Consider the following 21,170-nt stretch of genomic DNA (forward strand, 5'->3'; position numbering starts at 1 on the left):
GATCAGGGTGCTTGACATTGTCAGTACCTGAGTTTCATCTCGGCCACCCTTGTTTTCCCTCCTCTAGGGGGACTATTTTTGTTGTGCTTTTTCTACAGCTGAGTTGATACAATCTCCCTGTTCCCACTATATAGGTGGGATATCTGGCTGGACCCTTGTTTTTTTGCTGGGAGCGCTCAACATGGCTTTTTACTGTCTAGGCTTGTGTGCTTCCTGTCCACCTTTGCAGCCTGGCGATCTTTTTGTTTTTTGGTTATCTACTGCTGCTCACGCGGCCTTCACTCTCTAATCTGTTGGAGGAGTTTATCTTGTATGGCCGGCGACAGCTGGTCTAGCCACAGTCTGTTGTTTGGGTCCTGCCGTTGCTCTTCACCCTGGAAGGGCGTGTTCTTCCTTCCCTTTTGTCTGTCAGTTGTACTGCACTGTCACCATAGTCTTCCTATGCCCAGTACCTGAGTGTCCTGGCTGGGTCCTCTTTTTTTGTTTCCCCCTCCGTTGTCGTTCCGTGGGAATTTTCTTCGCAGTGCTCTGGTCCGCTCGGACCACTGGGATCCTAGACGGGTTAGTCTTGTCCGAGGCTGCTGTGGTGTGCCTTCCTTTCAGGCGACTCTTCTGGTCCTTGTGTCTCGGGGATGGGTGAGGTCTCAGGCATGTGTAGCGACCCATTCCGGGCTCCTTCACGATCCCTTTTTAGTGGTGCTATAGTTCTGTCCTTCACTTCAAGTTTCCACAGGGAAACTTGTCGTCCGTAGAGTTTTCGCGGATATCTGTTTTCCTTACTCTTCACGTATGAGTCTTCCAGGTGGTTCAGGAACCTCCAACTCCCATGTTGGCCGCTCCAGTGTTCTGGGATGTTCCCTTTTGGGGTCTTGAGCTTGTTCCTTGGCCATTTGATTTACAGGTTCGTTACGAGATGCATTAGAAATCTCTAGTTTCCATGTCTCTCTCTCCTGTACCCGGGATGCCCCCTTTTCAGGGCGATCTGCTCCCTTTTTCCTTCGGGGTTCATGTCCTCCTGAGTTAGGAAGTGTTCACGTCATCCAGATTACACCAGCCCGGCTACTATCGCTTTACAGGTACTCATGCTGGACCCCTGGGACAGGGCTTTTTGGGTCTGCAGCTGTTCAGGTTGTTCTCATGCACCAGACCTTCTTGTCTCGTTTTATGGCCTGTGGACGGGGGATCTTCCAGGAGCCCAATTGCTGGGCCCAGTTTGTCTCTGGCCTGGGGGCTCATCCGCAGGCCTTGTGGACACTTGAGTTCGGTCTCAGGACTGATTCCTTTTCTCTGGTGGTTGTTTTTTTTTCCCACTCTAGGGGACTGCTTTTGGTACATCCCATCAGTAAGGTGTCCCCCAATGAAGAGAAAAGGAGAATTTTTGTACTAACCGTAAACTCTCTCGTAGCCTTCATTGCACGACACCGTACCCACCCATTTCTTCACTCTTCGTCCGGATGATCCTATCCGGTTGTTTTTTTATTTTTTTATTTATCCGAGATTCCTTTCCAGTGTCCTTCGGACATGTTGTTAGTTGGCTTCTCCTACTGCTTTGTGACAAACCTGGTTACCTCACTTCCAGTGGGCGGGTATATCCTGCCAGGGAGGAGCCAACTTTTTTTCCTAGTTTCAGTGCCTCCTAGCGGCAAGAGCATATACCGATCAGTAAGGTGTCCCCCAATGAAGGCTACAAGAGAGATTTTACGGTGAGTACAAAAATCTAATTTTTTAGTTTCCTACCTGATATTGTGCTGCATCGCTTGCTCACTGCCACTTAGCTCCATAGACCGTGAACAGGTGTTCACCAGCAGATGTGACCTCATCTGAAGCCCTGCTGGGGAGAACTTCCTCTCTCATTCTGCTACCCACAGCCGAGTGTTCAGTGCCAGAGAGACTCTGTGATTGGCTGGAACCTCACGCACTCATATTCTCTCCCCCCCCCCCCCCCCCCCCAAACTCTCAACACTGAACTCTTTGCGCTCAGCTCTCCCCAGCAGCTTACAAAGGGAGCTGAAATACTTAGCACAATATTCAGCACTATGCACTGAAGGCATCATGACTCTAGTCTATTAGCTCGGAGAGCAGAAACATTCAGCTCTATACACTGCTAAGCTGAGGTCCTACCGGCCTTTCCTGACTATTGTCCCTACCAGGACTGCAGACAGAACGAGGAGGAGGATCCTTGGTGGCTAAACTCTTAGCGGTTAATTTAACACATAAAGTTACAAAATGTATTGTGTATATTAGGAAAGTAATACTAAAAAGCTAATCTATAACGTATTGTTTCGTTTTTTTTTTTTTTACTGACAGGTATTTAACCCCTTAAGGACCCATGACGTATGCATACGTCATCACACCCTGGGTCATAAGGACCCATGACGTATGCATACGTCATGGTCTTTTCCTGGTCTCTGCCGCTCACCCGGCGGAGATCGGAAGCGGATCCCTGCTGAAATCCTTCAGCAGGGATCCAGGGCAAACGCCGAGGGGGGCCATGTAGGAGATACCGGGCTGATCGGGTCTCTGGGACCCGACCGCCCGGTAATTTTGCATGATCCCGGCTGTCACAGACAGCCAAGACCATGCTAAAGTATAGGAGCGAGGTGGCAAGCCTGCCACCTCCTCCTATGCCCAGCGATCCGTCGGTTAGTTAGCCGACCAATCGCAGGGGGGGGGGGGGGGGGCGGTTACTTCCTCCCGCCCAGCCCGGCCCCTGAAAATCCGGAGAGGACGGGAGGAAGACCGGAGGATGCGGCGGGGGGACGGGGGAGTGCTGGGGCCCGGCCCCGGTACTTACCTCGTCCCTGAAGACCCGGATCCCGGCGAGGAAGGCGGCGGCGACAGGTGAGTGGATCTTCATCTGCGGTCGGGCCCTTTACAGCAATGCACGTCGCCGTAAAGCAACATGCATTGCTGTATTGGGACCCTGTATACTACAACTCCCAGCACGCCCAGACAGCCCTTGGCATCTGGGCATGCTGGGAGTTGCAGTTTTGCAACATCTGGAGGTCCGCAGTTTTGGGACCACTGTGCTCTTCCAGATGTTGCAAAACTACACATCCTCAGCATGCCCTTACTGTCCAGACATGCTGGGAGTTGTAGTTCTGCAACATCTGAAGGGCCAGATGTTACAGAACTACAACTCCCAGCATGCCTGGACAGTAAGGGCATGCTGAGGATGTGTAGTTTTGCAACATCTGGAAGAGCACAGTGGTCCCAAAACTGCAACTCCCAGCATGCTGGGAGTTGTAGTTCGGCAACATCTGGCTCTAAAGATGTTGCCGAACTACTACTTCCAGCATGCCTGAGAATGTTTGGGAGTAGTGGTTTTGCAACAACTGGAGGCACACTGGTTGGGAAACATTGTCTGTTTCCTAACTCGGAGTTTCCCAACCCGTGTGCCTCCAGCTGTTGCAAAACTATAACTACCAGCATGCACTGATAGACTGTGCATGCTGGGAGTTGTAGTTTTGCAACAGCTGGAGCCCCCCCCCCACATGGGCAGGGGCTTACAGTGATTATCAGGCTGCAAGTTTGCAATGCAGCAAATTTTGCACGGCAGCTCAAACTCGCAGCGGGAAACTCGTTGTAATCCCCCCGCCCGTGTGACTCTACTCTAAAAACACTACACTACTCTACCACAAGATAAAATAAAAAGTAAACACTACATATACCCCTACACAGCCCCCCTCCCCAATAAAAATGAAAAATGTCTGGTCTGCCACTCTTTTCAAAATGGAGCCTCCAGCTGTTGCAAAACAACAACTCCCAGTATTGCCGGACAGCCGTTGACTGTCCAAGCATGCTGGGAGTTTTGCAACAGCTGGAGGCACCCTGTTAGGGGTATTCTACGCCAGTGATTCCCAAAGTCCACCCCTATGCAAATCCCTAATTCAGGCCTCAAATGCACATGGCGCTCTCACTTTAGAGCCCTGTTGTATTTAGGCCACATATGGGGTATCACCGTACTCGGGAGAAATTGCCTTACAAATTTTGGGGGGCTTTTTCTCCTTTCACCCCTTATGAAAACGTGAAGTTGGGGTCTACACCAGCATGTTAGTGTAAAAAAATTATTTTTTTACACTAACATGCTGGTGTTGCCCTATACTTTTCGTTTTGACAAGAGGTAAAAGGGGGGAAAAAAGCCCCCCAAAATTTGTAATGCAATTTCTCCCGACTAAGGAGATACCCCATATGTGGGCTCAAAGTGCTCTGGGGGTGCACAATAAGGCCCAGAAGGGAGAGTGTGCCACGTACATTTGAGGTGATTTGCACAGGGGTGGCTGATTGTTACAGCGGTTTTGACAAACGCAAAAAAAACAAAACCCCACATGTGACCCCATTTCGGAAACTACACCCCTCACGGAATGTAATGAGGGGTGCAGTGAGATTTACACCCCACTGGTGTCTGACAGATCTTTGGAACAGTGGGCTGTGCAAATTAAAAATTTTGTACAGCCCACTGTTCCAAAGATCTGACAGACACCAGTGGGGGGTAAATGCTCACTGTACCCCTTGTTACATTCCTCAAGGGGTCTAGTTTCCAAAATGGTATGGCATGTGGGTATTTTTTGCTGTCCTGGCACCATAGGGGCTTCCTAAATGCGACATGCCCCCGAGCAAAATTTGCTCACAAAAAGCCAAGTATGACTCCTTCTCTTCTGAGCATTGTAGTCCTCCCAGAGTGCACTTCAGGTGAGCTTATGGGGTACCTCCATACTCAGAAGAGATGGGGTTACAAATTTTGGGGGTATTTTCTGCTATTAACCCTTGCAAAAATGTGAAATTTGGGGGGAAACACACATTTTATTTAAATTTTAAACATTTTTTTTTACCTATGCAAAAGTCGTGAAACACCTGTGGGGTATTAAGGCTCACTTTATTCCTTGTTCCGTTCCTCAAGGGGTCTAGTTTCCAAAATGGTATGCCATGTGTTTTTTTTTTTTTTTCCTGTTCTGGCACCATATGGGCTTCCTAAATGCAACATTCCCCCCAAAAACCATTTCAGAAAAAACGTACTCTCCAAAATCCCCTTGTCGCTCCTTCCCTTCTGAGCCCTCTACTGCGCCCGCCGAACACTTAACATAGACATATGAGGTATGTGCTTACTCGAGAGAAAGTATACATTTTCTCCTTTTACCCCTTGTAAAAATTCAAAAATTGGGTCTACAAGAACATGCAAGTGTAAAAAATGAAGATTGTGAATTTTCTCCTTCACTTTGCTGCTATTCCTGTGAAACACCTAAAGGGTTAAAATGCTGAATGAATGTCATTTTGAATACTTTGGGGGGGTGCAGTTTTTATAATAGGGTCATTTGTGGGGTATTTCTAAGATGAAGACCCTTCAAATCCACTTCAAACCTGAACTGGTCCCTGAAAAACTGTGATTTTGGAAATTTTGTGAAAAATTGGAAAGTTGCTGCTGAACTTTGAAGCCCTCTGGTGTCTTCCAAAAGTAAAAATACGTCAATTATATGATGCAAACATAAAGTAGACATATGTGATAAAAAAAAAAAAAATTTGGGAATATCCATTTTCCTTAAAAGCAGAGAGCTTCAAAGTTAGAAAAATGCAAAATTTTCTAATTTTTCATCAAATTTGAGGATTTTTCACCAAGAAAGGATGCAAGTTACCAAAAAATTTTACCACTATGTTAAAGTAGAATATGTCACGAAAAAAACATTCTCTGAATCAGAATAACTAAAAGCATTCCAGAGTTATTAATGTTTAAAGTGACAGTGGTCAGATGTGCAAAAAAATGGCCGGGTCCTAAGGTGTAAAATGGCTGGGTCCTTAAGGGGTTAAGCACTAAGGAAATCATGTGACTATTAATATAAATTGTGGTATGTAATCCCCCATTTTCAAAATTTGTAATTATGCAGTTTTTGTTTTTTCTAGAAATATTGTGTCCACAGTGAATCTTGGCTGCAAACTGGACTTAAAAACAATTGCACTTAGAGCTCGAAATGCTGAATATAATCCAAAGGTAAAATTGCTATCTGCTATACCATTAGAAGATTGTGTAACTAAGTCACTAAGGGGGGTCAGATGAACATGACAAAAACATAACAACCAAGCACTGGTGTTGCAGATGAATGTTTTAAGGCTAGGATTCCATTTTGCAGTTTTTAGAGCCAAAGCCATGATCCTTTTAAATTTCCCATTCCTCTCGTATCCACTTTTTGCTTTGGCTCAAAATTGCAGTGGCTGTTTTCCAAAATGCCAAGTGGAAATCTAGCCTAACATTGGCACTGGTTTTGTGTCCTTGCAAACAGTACTTTAAAGAGATCAATCATTTTATGTTGAGATGTAACTTAATTCTATATAGCCACACTCTACTGTGCACATAGGAAGATTAACCAACAGACCTGACAGAGTAGTGTGCAAGTAGGACACCTAGGAAATAATGATCATAATATAATACATTATAGCTTGTCCTTCAATAAGGGAATCTTGCGAGGGGCCACAAAAGCAATGAACTTTAGGAAGGCAAAGTTTGATCAACTCAGAGAAGCCCTTAACAATATAAAATGGGATGATGTCCTCAGAAACAAGAATACTGACACTAAATGGGAGACTTTTTAATAATATATCTTAAATTCTCACTGTAAGATGTATATACTTTATGGTAATAAAAGGGTCAGGAATAAAAGAGAACCAATATGGATGAATAACAATGTTAAGGGGGCAATAAATGACAAAAATAAAGCATTTCAACTACTAAAACAGGGAGATGGTGAAGAAGCATTAAAAAGCTGTAGAGAAAAATGTAGAATATGTAAAAAAACAGATAAAAGCCACAAAAAAATAGACAGACTCGTCGCCAAAAAGTAAAACTAATCCCAAAATGTTCTTTAACTATATAAATAGCAAAAAGGTTAAAAATGAAAGTTTTGGCCCTTAAAAAAAAAAAAAAAGAAAGAAAAAAAAGATAAAGAAGAAATTATAAACGGGGATCAGGAAAAAGCAAATATAGTAAACAAATTCTTCTCCACTGTATTCACCGAGGAAAATGAAATGCCAGGTGAAATACAGTGAGATAAGGTAAACGCCCCTGTATAGGTCACCGGTCTAACCAAGGAATAATTACAGTACCGCGCCTACAAAAAATCAAAATAGACAAATCACCAGGTCCAGATGGCATTCACCCCAGTGTTCTAAAGAAATTAAGTAATGTAACAGACCCCTATTTTTAATATTCAGGGACTTCATAGTGATAGGGACTGTTCGCCATGACTGGTGCATGGCAAATATAGTGCCAATATTTAAAAAGGGTCAAAAGGTGACCCTGGGAATTATAGGCCTGTTGATTTAACCTCTGTTGTATATAAATAGTTTGAGGGGGTTTTCTAAGCGATGCTATTTTGGAGTGTCTTGATAAAAATGTATGACTCTATATCAGTATGGCTTTGAGGGATCAGTCCTGTCAATTTAATCTGATCAGCTTTTATGAGGAAGTGAGCTCCAGACTGGACCAGGGGGAATCACTGGATGTCGTATATCTGGATTTTTCCAAAGCATTTGATACGGTGCCACATAAAAGATTGATGTATAAAATGAGAATGCTTGGGCTGGGGGAAAATGTGCACATGTGGGTAAGTAACCGGCTCAGTGACAGGAAACAGAGGGTGGTTATTAATGGTACTTATTCTGATTCGGTGACTGTTACTAGTGGGGTACCACAGAGGTGAGTCTTGGGTCCTGTTCTATTTAATATATTAATGACCTTGTTGAATAGTAAAGTAACAATCTTTTCAGATGATACTAAACTCTGTAAAGCGGTAAACACAATAGAGGACAGTACATTGTTACAAATGGATCTGGATAGGTTGGAGGTTTGGGCTGAGAAGTGGCAGATGAGGTTCAACACTGATAAATGTTAGGTAATGCACATGGGGAAGAAAAATCCGGGCTTGTATTATGTATTAAGTGGGAGCACACTTGGGACAACTGATGTGGAAAAGGACTTGGGAGTCTTAGTTAATAGTAAATTTAGCTGTAGTGACCAGTGTCGGGCAGCTGCTGCCAAGGCTAATAAAGTCATGGGGTGCATCAATAGGGGCATAGATGCCCACGACAAGGAAATAATTCTACCACCGTACAAATCACTAGTCAGACCACACATAGAATACTGTGTACTGTACTGGTCACCAGTGTACAAGAAAGATATAGTGGAGCTGGAGAGGGTTCAAAGACGGGCAACCAGAGTAATACGGGGAATGGGAGGACTACAGCACCCAGAAAGATTATCAGAATTAGGGTTATTTAGTTTAGAAAAAAGAAGGCTTAGGGGAGACCTAATAACTATGTATAAATATATCAAGGGACCGTACAGAGATCTCTCCCATGATCTATTTATACCCAGGACTGTATCTATAACAAGGGGGCATCCTCTGTCTTGAGGAAGGTTTCTGCACCAGCAATGACGGGGGTTCTTTACTGTAAGAGCAGCGAGACTATAGAACTCTCTGCCAGAGGAGGTGCTCATGGGGAACTCTGTAAAAGAATTTAAAAGGGGTCTGGATGCATTTTAAGAGAGTAAGAACATTGCTGGTTATGTATACTAGATTTATAGGGACAGAACGTTGGTCCAGGGATTTATTCTGATGCCATATTTGGAGTCAGGAAGGAATTTTTACCTCTAGTATGAGGGTTTTTTGCCTTCCTCTGGATCAACTCAGTATTGACTCATTAGGGATATAGGTTGAACTTGATGGACTCTGGTCTTTTCAACCTTTAACTATGTTACTAAGATTTGTTATCATGATCTTAAACTGGTTACACAGAATTAAACTGTAAACAGAATATGTTCACTTGTGCTTATAGCATGCGTGTTTAATGTTCTGTGGCTCTCTGATCTCAATGGGACACGTCACTACTTTTCAGTAACTGTTTAAAATGTGGAAATCTGTATCCCAAACAGCATGTGTAAGTACCCTTGTGAATGTGTGTGTGTATATGTATATATATATATATATATATGTGTGTGTGTGTGTGTGTGTGTGTGTGTGTGTGTGTGTGTATATATATATATGTGTGTATGTGTATATATATATATGTGTGTATATATGTGTGTATATGTGTATATATATATATATATATATATATATATATATATATATATATATGTATGTGTGTGTGTATATATATATATATATATATATATATGTGTATGTGTGTGTATGTGTATATATATATATGTATTTATATGTGTGTGTGTATGTATATGTATATGTGTGTATGTGTATATATATGTATATATGTATGTATATATATATATATATATATATATATATATATATATATATATATATAAAAATTTTTTACATTTTTTTTTTTTTTTTTATACACTATATGTACCCCATTTGGGGCAATTTTAAAGTACAGTCATTCTACAACAAGCACTTCTATGGCTATAAATAAAAAAAAAAAATAGGCTAAGCACTAAAGGATTAAAACTAAACCATGAAATGTCAGTATTCTGGCCTGTCTGTAATACAGAATTGTATTTATTTATTTTATGTATTTGTATTCCGTTATCCTGATGTATGCTCTTGTTTAAAAAAAAAAAAAAAAAAAAAAAAAAACACTAATGCCATATCCAAGGTATTATTTTGATACATTGTGCAAACAAAATGAAAACTTTTTTGTGAAGAAAAATATAACCTTGCTTTGTTTCTATCTCCTCAGCGTTTTGCTGCTGTAATTATGAGGATAAGAGAACCACGTACGACGGCGCTTATATTTAGCTCAGGTAAAATGGTTTGCACAGGAGCCAAGAGGTAAGTATTCACAGATTTGTTTAAAAAAATTACAATTCCTTAATCAATTACTAAAGGGGTATTGCAGATTTTTTTGTTATTTTAATGGTGTGCAGCATAGCTCTACGTGCCTCTGTGCAAGCATTAACTCCTTAATGATTCAGCCTATTTGGGCCTTAAGGACTCAGACAATTTTTTATTTTTACGCTTTCGTTAAAAAAAAAACGTGCAATTTAGCAAATTTTGGAAGGTTTCGTTTTCACGTCCGTACAATTTACGATAAAAATTACTTGTTCTTTATTCTTTGGGTCAATACGATTAAAATGATACCCATGATAACATACTCTTCTATTACTGTTGCGCTCAAAAAAATCGCAAACTTTTTAACCAAATTAGTACGTTTAAAATCCCCCTTTCTCGATCGACTCCATTGGGGGGACACAGACCGTGGGTGTATGCTGCTGTCTCTAGGAGATGTGACACTATGGCAACAAAAACAGTTTTCTCCTCCCAGCAGGATGTACCCGCCTTCAGGCTCTGAGCTAATCAGTTTAAGCTTAGTGTCTGAAGGAGATGGACATGGTCTGGTTTGCTCCAGACCAGGTCTTCAGTTTTTTTTTTTTTTTTTTTCTAGTATAGGGACGCGTTAGTTTTTTATTCCTTTTCTTTTCTGTTTTCAGGTGGGGACTTAGGGACTGCGGTTCCCCGTTTCCCCATTGCGAGTGAGGGGGCACAGACATTGCGTATATGCACTGTTAATCCCCCCTCGCCAACGGTCAGCACTTGGGTGGTACCTCATGGGTCCGGGTCCACCTATTTACCTGCTCACCTCGCTCGCGCATAGCAGCCAGGCGTGATGCAGGTAACTAAAGCTGACTGAAGACTTCACTGAAGACTCCATTAGGTAAGTTCTTCTGACTGAGGCAAGTACATTTCCCTTTCTCCCCTAGGTGCAAGGACTTGCAACCTCTGGAGACCCTCAGTTTTTGTCCACCTTTTCAGGTTTATGGGGCTGGCTGGTACTGGGGCGAGCAGTGGCATCTTTGGGGGCATAATTTCTTTATTACACTGTATGTAAGTGCTCTGTGTGAGACTGTGTTTTACTATGCGGCTGTGCCGCAGTGCCTTATATGCGGCTGACAGCCGCAACGCTTTTTCTAGCTGAGCGCACGGAGCGCCGAATTACTTTCATTTTCTCCGGCAGCTGCTGCCAGTGTTTCTGCTGCCCGCTTACTTCCCCCGAGCGCGTATGTTCTTACATATGCACTCGGGACAGGGAGCAGGCGCCATTACTCCTTCGTCCCCAACTTGTACTTAGCTCCGCCCCTATTGCCCGGAACTCTTGGGGGCACTCTCTCGCAGTGTGTATGGTGATTTGTACTGTCGGGCGCTTGAAGTGCCGTCTTCCTTCACCTCGGCAGCTGATGGCTGCCGGGGGGGGGGGGGGGGGGGGGCGGAGGGGGGTGGTGTATATGTGCGGCGCCCGCTCACTTTCCCGCGGGCGCAGCTGCATGTGTGCTCGGGGCATGGGGCGGGCGCCACTACTCTGGTTCTTTGCGACAGCCTGGGCACGGTAACTCCGCCTACAGGGCCGTCGGAGCTTCTGGTGGCGCGCATCGCCCTCCAATCAGCGATGCGCGCGTGTCTGGTGGCGGGGGCCGATAGGCAGTGCCCCTGCTCTGGGAACGCCCCTCTCAGGGGTTAAGTCTCTTTTCCTGCCATAGGGGACGCTATTCTGCCCTCCCTCTGTACTGACAACTAGACTGCTAGTCTCTATTTTGTCACAATAACATATTATTCCTACAATGCCCACTGACTCTGCCTGCTCCCCCAGATCCCCCTGTTTCCCCGGATGTTACAATTCCGGTGGATTCGGCCGCCCCTTCAGCCTCGGGTTTCTTCCTATCCCAGTTTATGGCTGAGTTGACTCAAGTCATCCTTGTGGTGGCTGAGGCCTCACGTGACTAGGTGTCTACCTGGAAGAGGTCTGTCCTGCGCTGACCCTCTGGCGGGTCCCGCTCCTCTTTTACACAAGCCTCACGCTGTCTCTTGAAGTGTACTAGGGGTGTTTGTCTGACTTTTACATTGAGTCTCCAGGTAGACTTGGGCGTCCCTCCGTGGGTCTCGGCTCCCCGTGTCATCTGGTCACGGACGTCGCTCCTCCAGAGGAAGTTTACGGAATCGCCGCCCTGCCAGAGCCATGTACCCGGTCAGGGTTGCCCCCCTCCAGGGCTGCCTCCATGCGTTCACTTTCGCCTGGTGAACTGGCGGATCAGGTTTCCGAATCTGCATCTGACTCAGGACCGCTCAGATATGGTTGAAACGGTGCACTCATTGGTTGCGGCCATAAGAGACGCCCTTCACTTAGAGGACCCAGGATCTTCGGCCGTTACTCCTGAAGTATCCTTTCAGCGTGCTTAACCAGCACATCAAGGATTCAGCTCTCATGCTGAACTTCACATCCTTCAAGAATCTGCATGCAAACATCCGGACAAGAGGTTCATGGGAATGAAGAGGGTTCAAGTGCGTTAGCCATTTGCCAAGGACCTTGCCTCTAAGGGGGTTTCCGCTCTCTCAATGGTTCCACCAATTTCCTGCCTCTCTAGGCTACTATACTGCCGCTGGTAGAGGCAGCTGCCTTCAAGGACTCGACAGATCAGACGGTAAAGTCCTTGGCGGAGTTTGCCTCGGACGCAGCAGGCTCTGGGTCCGACGCCCTATTGTTGTGGTGCCCACAACTCAGTCTGGGTATCTTGGCGGGATTTCCCCCGGAGGGTCTATCTTGCTTGGTTCTCCAATGCTGGGGAATTCTGTGCACTGCTTCCATGCAGTCAGTCTGTGGTGCTGCCTTTGCTGTGGGTCCCATAGCGGACCTCCGCTGCTCCATGTGGCTTTGGGCGTGGGATGTGGATGCCGCCTCCAAGAGGGTCTCTTACCGAGTTGCCTTTTACTGGTACCCGTCTCTTTCACAAGCGCCTTCTCCATTATCTCTGTGGCACCGGGGGGTAAAAGTTACTTGTTGTTGTTTCAGCATAAGGCTTGCTTTTATTCCCAGAGGAAGTCCTCTTCCTCTCGGTCCTTTCGGACCTTTGGCCCCAATAAGGGATCTCGGCAGGCACCTTCGCGGGACAGGAGGTCCCCCTCGTTCCGGGCGCGTTCACCTTGGAAGTCGGACACCAACCGTTCTGACCGAATTGGGTAACCGCAATCCCACTTCCACATGGAGTGCAGCCACCACCCGCAGGTTTTTTCTCAGGTGGGAGGTCGTCTTACTTTTTCGAGACATTGGGACCACACACATTCAGGAAGTCCTGAACACCACGGTGTCCTCTTCCGGGAAGCAGTTTCAGGAGACCCTCCAGTCCCTGCCAGGGAGTCATTGTCTCCGTTCCTACAGGGGAATATTTGCGGGGCCTTTTATTCCACCTTTTTTTTGTGCTCTCCCTGGCAGGTGGTTCTGGATGGCCGCTTCTGGGCCTCAAGCATCTCACCGCCATCTTCGCTGCCACTTCCGTGGCATCCAGGGCACAAGAGGAGTTTCTTCCTCGGTGGAAATCAAGGATGCCTACCTTCATATTCCTATATTTCCCGGCCATCTGCGGTTCCTTCGCCTTCCGGTTCCGGACGGGCTTTTTCATCTCGTAGCCTATCCCTTTGGTCTCTGGCCTGCTCATCGGGTCTTCGCCTCGATCCTTGCACCAGTGATAGTCCTGTTGCGATCATGCGGAGTCTCGGTGATTCCTTATGTGGACGACCTTCTCGTCAAGCCTCTCAGAGTCTAGACTCTAGGGACTGTGGGTCTTACACTCCAGACCCTGAATCGCTTCGGGTGAATGTTCAGCGGAGACGAGTCGTTCCTCTCTCCCACACAGTCTCTGATCTTCTGGGACCTCACTTCCGCGGTCCATGTCCGGATTTGTCTTCTGCCGGACAACTGTCTGACACTCCTGTCTGGTGTCTGCTCTCTTAGGGCCACGGCCCCGGTTTCCATACAAAAATGTATGAAAGTCTTGGGTCGGCTGGTAGCGGCCATGGAGACCATGCCCTTTGCCCAGCTTTCATTATTGTCCCCTTCAACTGGCTGTGCTCTCGCTCTCTCGCTCTCGCGCTCTCGCTCTCTCGCTCTCGCTCTCGTCGGATCCGTGAGTCTCTGCTCTGGTGGCTCCGTTCCCCCTTCTTCTTCAGGGGTGACCATTCCTTCCCTGCTCGGGCAGGTAGTCATGACTGCTGCCACTCTGTTGGGCTGGGGTGGCATGTTCAGGTACTGGATACACTTTCCTGATCTGGGGGCGATTCTTCTTGTCTTCTTCATGGGCAGTCCCATCTTCTGTCCGCATCCAGTCGGACAACGCCTCGACGTCAGTCTGCGCGGCGGCGCTCGCAGTTCGGCAGCGTTGTCGAGGTGTCAGTCTCCTCCTGGACCGAACCTATGTTTCCGGCGGTTTCCTTCCAGGTGTGCTCACTAGGAAGCGGAGTTCCTCAGCCGACCCCAGCGAGAGGTCACTACATCCAGTAGCCTTCGCGCAGACCCGCATCCTCTGGGGCATTCTAGACGGAGACCCTTTCGTGTCCGGCACAATCTGAAGATTCTTTCATTTGTGTCGAGGTCCTGGGACACCCTAGCTCTAGCCGTGGCTGCCATTGGGATTCCTTGTGGTGGGTTTCCCCTGTCCTCTGTTTTCTCTCCTTGCTCTCCTTCCCAGGGTTCTGGGAAAGCTCAAAACAGGGTTCGTCCCCGCCATTCTGATAGCTCCAGTTTGGCCCCGAAGTTCGTGTTACGCAGTCGTAGTCAGGCTCTGGAACGATACTCCTCTGTGCCTTCCGCTCCGCCCGGATCTACTCTCTCTCAGGGTCCTCTTTGCCACCCCAATTTACAGTCTCTACATTTGACGGTGTGGCGGTTGAGACCGCGGTTTCTCTTCCCAAGTCATTCACACCATCCTAAAGGCTAGTAAGCCCTCCTCCGCAGGAATTTACCACCGTACTGGGCGGTCTTATTTTCGTTGGTGTGAAGCTCAGAACTTCTCCCTGGTGACCTTCTCGGTTCTCAGTCTTCTCTTTTTTTACAGTCTGGATTGGAACTGGGGTTGTCTCTCAGTTCCTTTTTTAAAGGTTAGGTTTCGGCCCTTACTGTTCTTTCCAGAGGCCCCTGGCTTCTAATCCTCTTGTCCGGACCTTCCTGCAAGGAGTGGCGCACGCCTTTCCTCCTTAGCGGTCACCTTCTCTCCGTCACCTTCTCCCCCTTGGGACTTGAATTTGGTTCTGAGTGCCCTCCAGGGTGCACCCTTTAAGCCCCTTAGAGAGGTGTTTCTCAGCCTCCTTTCTTGGAAAGTAGCGTTTCTTGTTGCTATCACCTCCAGCCAGAGGGTGTCTGAATTGGCAGCTCTCTCCTGCCGTTCTCTGTTTCTGGTGATCCACCAAGACAAGGTTGTTTTCCGGCCAGATCCCTCCTTTTTGCTAAGGTGGTTTCGGCCTTTCATCTTAATGAGGACATTGTCTTTTTGTCCTGCTCCTTCTCATCCTAAGGAGCGCTTACTACACAAGTTGGATGTAGTTCGGGCTGTTCGGTCTTATCTCTCCATCACTTACTCGTTTAGTCAGTGTGATTCCTTTTTCATCCTTACGGAAGGTCGTCGCAAGGGACAACCTGCTTCCAAGGCCACCATTTCTTGGTGGGTTCGGTCTGCCATTTCGTAGGCCTATCGCTGTAAGGGGAAGATTCCTCCTTTCAGGGTTGTGGCTCATTCTACCCGTTCTTTTGTGGAATCCTGGGCTCTCCAGAATAGAGCCTCGGCCTCGCAGATTTGCAAGGCGGCTACCTGGTCATCTTTGCACAGTTTCTCGAGGTTCTACAGAGTTCATACCTTCGCATCGGCTGATGCTAGTCTGGGCCGTAAAGTGTTGCAGGCGGCAGTGGAACGGCCGTCTGCCTGAGTGCTTATCTGCCCACCCAAGGGACGGCTTTGGTACGTCCCACGGTCTGTGTCCCCCAATGGAGCTGATAGAGAAGGAGATTTTTTTAACACTTACCGTAAAATCTTTCTCGAAGGATCCATTGGGGGACACAGCTCCCACCCTTTTGGGATTTTAATTTGTTCTCTGTCAGAGGGTGTGTTCAGTAATGTTTTTTTCTTCTGGTTCTCGGACAGTTTGGGGTTTTTCTTGACCTGTTAGTCTCCTCCTATTGCTCTGGAACTTAAACTGATTAGCTCAGAGCCTGAAGGCGGGTATATCCTGCTGGGAGGAGCCAACTGTTTTTGTTGCCATAGTGTCACATCTCCTAGAGAAAGCAGCATACACCCACGGTCTGTGTCCCCCAATGGATCCTTCGAGAAAGATTTTACGGTAAGTGTTAAAAAAAATCTCCTTATTTTGAAGACATAACTTTTTCATTTTTCCGTATAAATGGCGGTATGAGGGCTAATTTTTTACGCTGTGATCTGTACTTTTTATTAATACCATATTTGCTTATATAAAATTTTAATACATTTCTACCAAATTTTTTGGCGAATGAAATGTAAAAAAAAAAAAAAAGCAGGAATTGTGGACAAATTTTTATTTATTTTTTACGTTCACGCAGTTCACTGTACAGTTTCAGTAACATCAAATTTTAATAGTTCGGATATTTATGCACGCGGTGATACCAAATATGTATATAAATTATTTTTTTTACTTTTTGGACGTGAAATAGGGAAAAATGGGACAATTTGTTTTTATTGGGAAAGTGGTTTTTCTGTTTTTTTAAAAAACTTTTTACATTTTTTTTAACTTTTTTTTATTTTTACACTTTAATAGTCCCCATAGGGGACAAGTTATAGCAATCATTCGATTGCTAATAATGTTCAGGGCTATGCATAGGGCATAGCACTGATAAGTGTTATTGCTATCTTCTGCTCTGGTCTACTCGATCGCAGACCAGAGCAGAAGACCTGTGGAAGGCAGGTGAGGGGACCTCCGTCTGCCGTTCTGGATGATTGGATCGCCACGGCAGCGCTGCAGGCAATCCGATCATCCATTTTAGTGACTGCAATGCTGCAAATGCCATGATCTGTATTTATCACGGCATCTGAGGGGTTAATGGCAGACATCCACGCGATCGTGGATGTTGGCCATTACCGGCAGGTCCCTGGCTGCTATCAGCAGCCGGGACCTGCCGCACATGACCGGAGCATCGCTCCGATGCGTGAGGTTATGTATAGGACATACATGTACGTCCTGGTGCGTTAAGTACCACCTCACTAGGACATACATTTACATCCAGCGTTGTTAAGGCGTTAAACACGCCCAAACTATTTGCACACTGAGATCATATGAGGATGATCATATGACATAATCAGGCAAGACAAGAAGCACTCAAGCTCTCTGTGATCAGCTGACTTACAATGCATTGCTTTGAAACTACACTTACCCATACTGCTGAAGAATGCTCAACTTCTGGGGGCATGAAAAATACAAAATAAATCATCCACTCCGACAGATAATTTTAACTCCTTAACGACTGACGTATATTTACGTCCTGCGCCCGCGATATAACGAGGTGACCCCGCGTCATATCTGGTCGGTCCTGGTGGCCATTAACGGCAGGGACCTGTTGCTAATACTAGACATCGCGGCGATCAAAGTTGTCCGTCGTGTCGGAAGTGACACCGAAAGTATCCCGGCAGCTCAGTCGGGCTGTTCAGGACCGCCACGGTGAAATTGCGGCATCCCGAACAGCTTGCAGGGCACCAGGAGTATCCCTACCTGCCTCCTGCGCGTCCGATTGACGAATGACTGCTCCGTGCCCGAGATCCAGAAAGGAGGAGTCGAGCGGTGAGAACACTGATCAATGCCCTGTTATTGCATGGCAGTGAACAGTGTAAGAGATCGGTGTGTGCAATGTTATAGTCCCCTATGTAAATAAAAATAAATATAAACGTGGTATCACTGCGTGCATAAATGTCCAAACTATAAAAATATATCCTTAACCTCTTAAAGGGGTATTCCAGGCCAAAACTTTTTTTTATATATCAACTGGCTCTGGAAAGTTAAACAGATTTGTAAATTACTTCGATTAAAAAAATCTTAATCCTTCCAATAGTTATTAGCTTCTGAAGTTGAGTTATTTCTGTCTAACTGCTCTCTGATGACTCACGTCCTGGGAGCTGTGCAGTTCCTATGGGGATATTCTCCCATCATGCACAGCTCCCGGGACGTGACATCATCGAGCAGTTAGACAGAAAACTTCAGAAGCTAATAACTATTGGAAGGATTAAGATTTTTTAATAGAAGTAATTTACAAATCTGTTTAACTTTCCAGAGCCAGTTGATATAAAAAAGGCCTGGAATACCCCTTTAAGGACGTAGGGCGTACCTGTACGCCCGGTCCCGGTGTTTAAAACTGGGTCACACTGTGACTCTGCATCACACGGGTCGGTCCCGGCTGCTATTCATAGCCGGGACCCTGGGCTAACATCGTGCGGCACCGATCGTTGTGTCGCGCGCTATTATCCCTTCAGACGCGGCAACCAAAGTTGACCGCCGCGTCTGAAAGTGAAAGTAAACGCTTGCCAGCAGCTCAGTCGGGCTGATCGGAACATCGCGATAAAATTGTGATGTCCCGATCAGCTAGGACGTGAGCAGAGGTCCCCTTACCTGTCTCTGCCGTGTCCGATCGGGGTTTGATTGTTCCAAGCCTTGAGCAATCGAGACCCTATCTCGCTGATCCATGCAAAGCTATGGCTTTGCAAGGTTCAGCATAAGAGATCAGTGTGTGCAGTGTTATAGGTCCCTATGGAACCTATAGCACTGCAAAAAAAGTGAAAAAAAGTTAAAACATGGTCATTTAGCCCCTTCTCTAATAACATTTTGAATCGCCCCCCTTTTCCCATTAAAAAAAACAGTGTAAATAAAAATAAACATATGGTATCGCCACGTGGGGAAATGTCCGTACTATGAAAATATATCGTTAATTAAATCGCACGGTCAATGGCATACGCGCAAAAAAATTCCAAATTCCAAAATAGCGTATTTTTGGTCACTTTTTATATAATGAAAAAATGAATGAATAAAAAGCGATCAAAAAGGCTGATCAATACTAAAATGGTACCGATAAAAACTTCAGAACATGGCGCAAAAAAGGAGTCCTCATACCGGCCCGTATGCGGAAAAATAAGTTATAGGGGTTAGAAGATGAGAATTTTTAACATAAATTTTCCTGCAAGTAGTTTTTTTTTTTTTTTTTTTCCCGAAGTACGACAATATCCAACCTATATAAGTAGGATATCATTTTAACCGTATGGACCTACAGAATAAAGAGAAGGTGTAATTTTTACCGTAAAAATGCACTGCGTAGAAACGGAACCCCCCAAAAGTTACAAAATGACATTTTTTTTTCCTTCAACTTTGTCGCACAATGAATTTATTTTCTGTTTCGCCGTGGATTCTTGGGTAAAATGACTGTCACTGCAAAGTGGAATTGGTGGCGCAAAAAATAAGCCATCATATGGAATTTTATGTGCAAAATTGAAAACATTATGATTTTTAGAAGGTGATTAAGAAAAAATGAAAATGCAAAAACTGAAAAACCCTGCATCCTTAACCTCTTAAGGACCCAGGACGTATGAGTACGTCCTGGGTCCTGGTCCTGCGATATAACGTGGGGTCACACGGTGACCCCGCATCATATCGCGGCGGGCCCGGCGTCATAGTGAAGCCGGGACCCGCCTCTAATAGCGCGCGGCACTGATCGCTGTGCCGCGTGCTATTAACCCTTTAGCCGCTCGCTCATAGCTGAGCCGCGCGGCTAAAAACAAAAGTAAAATGTGCCGGTTAGCTCAGGGAGCTGTTCGGGATCGCCGCGGTATAATCGCGGCATCCCGAACAGCTGTAGCACAGGAGGAGGTCTTCTTACCTTCTCCTGTGCTGTCCGATCACCTAATGAATGCTTCAAGCCGGAGATCCAGGCTTGAGCATTCAATCGCTGAAAACACTGATTGATCCATCTCCATAGGAATGGATCAATCATTGTAAAAGATCAGTTAATGCAATGTTATAGCCCCCTATAGGAGCTATAATATTGCATAAGAAAAGTGTAAAAAAAAATCATTAACCCTTTCAATTATCCCTTCCCCCTAATAAAAGTTTGAATCACCTGGTATTTCCAAAAATAAAAAAACATTATGTAAATAATAATAAAAATAAACATGTGGTATCGCCGCATGCGGAAATGTCCGAATTATAAAAATATACCGCTTTTTAAACCGCTCGTTCAATGGCGTACGCGCAAAAAAAATTCCAACGTCCAAAATAGCGCATTTTTGATCACTTTTTATTCACTTTTTTGTGGTATAAAAAGTGATCAAAAAGTCTGATCAGAACAAAAATGGTACCGCTAAAAACTTCAGATGACGGCGCAAAAAATGAGTCCTCAAAGCGCCCTGAACACAGAAAAATAAAAAAGTTATAGGGGTCAAAAGATGACCATTTTAAACGTATAAATTTTCCTGCATGTATTCAGGATTTTTTTTGGAAGTGATAACCTACTTGTATAGGTTTGAATTTGTATCATTTTAACCGTATGGACCTACAGAATAAAGATAAGGTATCATTTTTGACAAAATAAAAACGTGAAAACAGAAGCCCCCAAAACTTAAAAATAGTGTTTTTTCATCAATTTTGTCGCACATTGATTTTTTTTTTTCCCGTTTCACCGTAGATTTTTGGGTAAAATGACTAATGTTATTACAAAGTAGAATTAGTGACGCAAAAATTAAGCCATTATATATAATTTTAGGTGAAAATTTTTAAGAGTTATGATTTTTTAAAGTTAAGGAGGAAAAATTGAAAATGAAAAAACGGAAAAAGCCCGGGTCCTTAAGGTTAATTAAACCACATGGTCAATGGCGTACAGGTAAGAAAAATCCCAAAGTCCAAAATAGCATATTTTTGGTCACAAAAATGTTACCGATATAACTTCAGATGAGGCCGCAAAAAATTAACCCTCATACATCCCCATATGCGGAAAAATAAGTTATAGGGGTCCCATAAGGACACTTTAAAATGTAAAAATTTTCCTGCATGTAGTTAGGATTTTTTTTTTCCAGAAGTATGACAAAATAAAACCTATATAAGTGGGGTATCTTAACTGAAAGGACCTACAGAATGTTTTACCGAAATATGCACTGCATAGAAACAGAAGCTCCCAAAAGTACAAAAATGGCATTTAGTCTTCAATTTTGTCGCACAATGATTTTTTTTTTTTTTTTCAGTTTCGCCGTAGATTTGTGGGTAAAATGACTGATGTCAGTGCAAAGTAGAATTGGTGGTGCAAAAATAAGCCATCATATGGATTTTTAGGTGGAAAATTGAAAGGGTTATCATTTTAAAAAATTGAGAAAACTATGCAAAAACTGAAAATTGCTGAGTCCTTAA

The 21,170-nt window shown here is 44.9% G+C and overlaps 1 protein-coding gene across 3 annotated transcripts in view; it reads left to right on the top strand.

The window, feature by feature from the left end:
- The window catches only part of TBP (TATA-box binding protein), a 54,834-nt gene that overhangs the window by 19,516 nt on the left and 14,148 nt on the right, over positions 1-21,170 (top strand). For all 3 annotated transcript variants that reach the window (XM_056567033.1, XM_056567032.1, XM_056567034.1), the window contains 2 exons: positions 5,896-5,983; positions 9,688-9,779. In XM_056567033.1, coding sequence (XP_056423008.1) covers positions 5,896-5,983; positions 9,688-9,779 — 180 coding nt within the window. The remainder of the gene's footprint in view (positions 1-5,895; positions 5,984-9,687; positions 9,780-21,170) is intronic.

The sequence above is a fragment of the Hyla sarda genome, chromosome 3 (genome assembly GCF_029499605.1).
Source record: "Hyla sarda isolate aHylSar1 chromosome 3, aHylSar1.hap1, whole genome shotgun sequence".
NCBI classification, from domain to species: Eukaryota; Metazoa; Chordata; class Amphibia; order Anura; family Hylidae; genus Hyla; species Hyla sarda.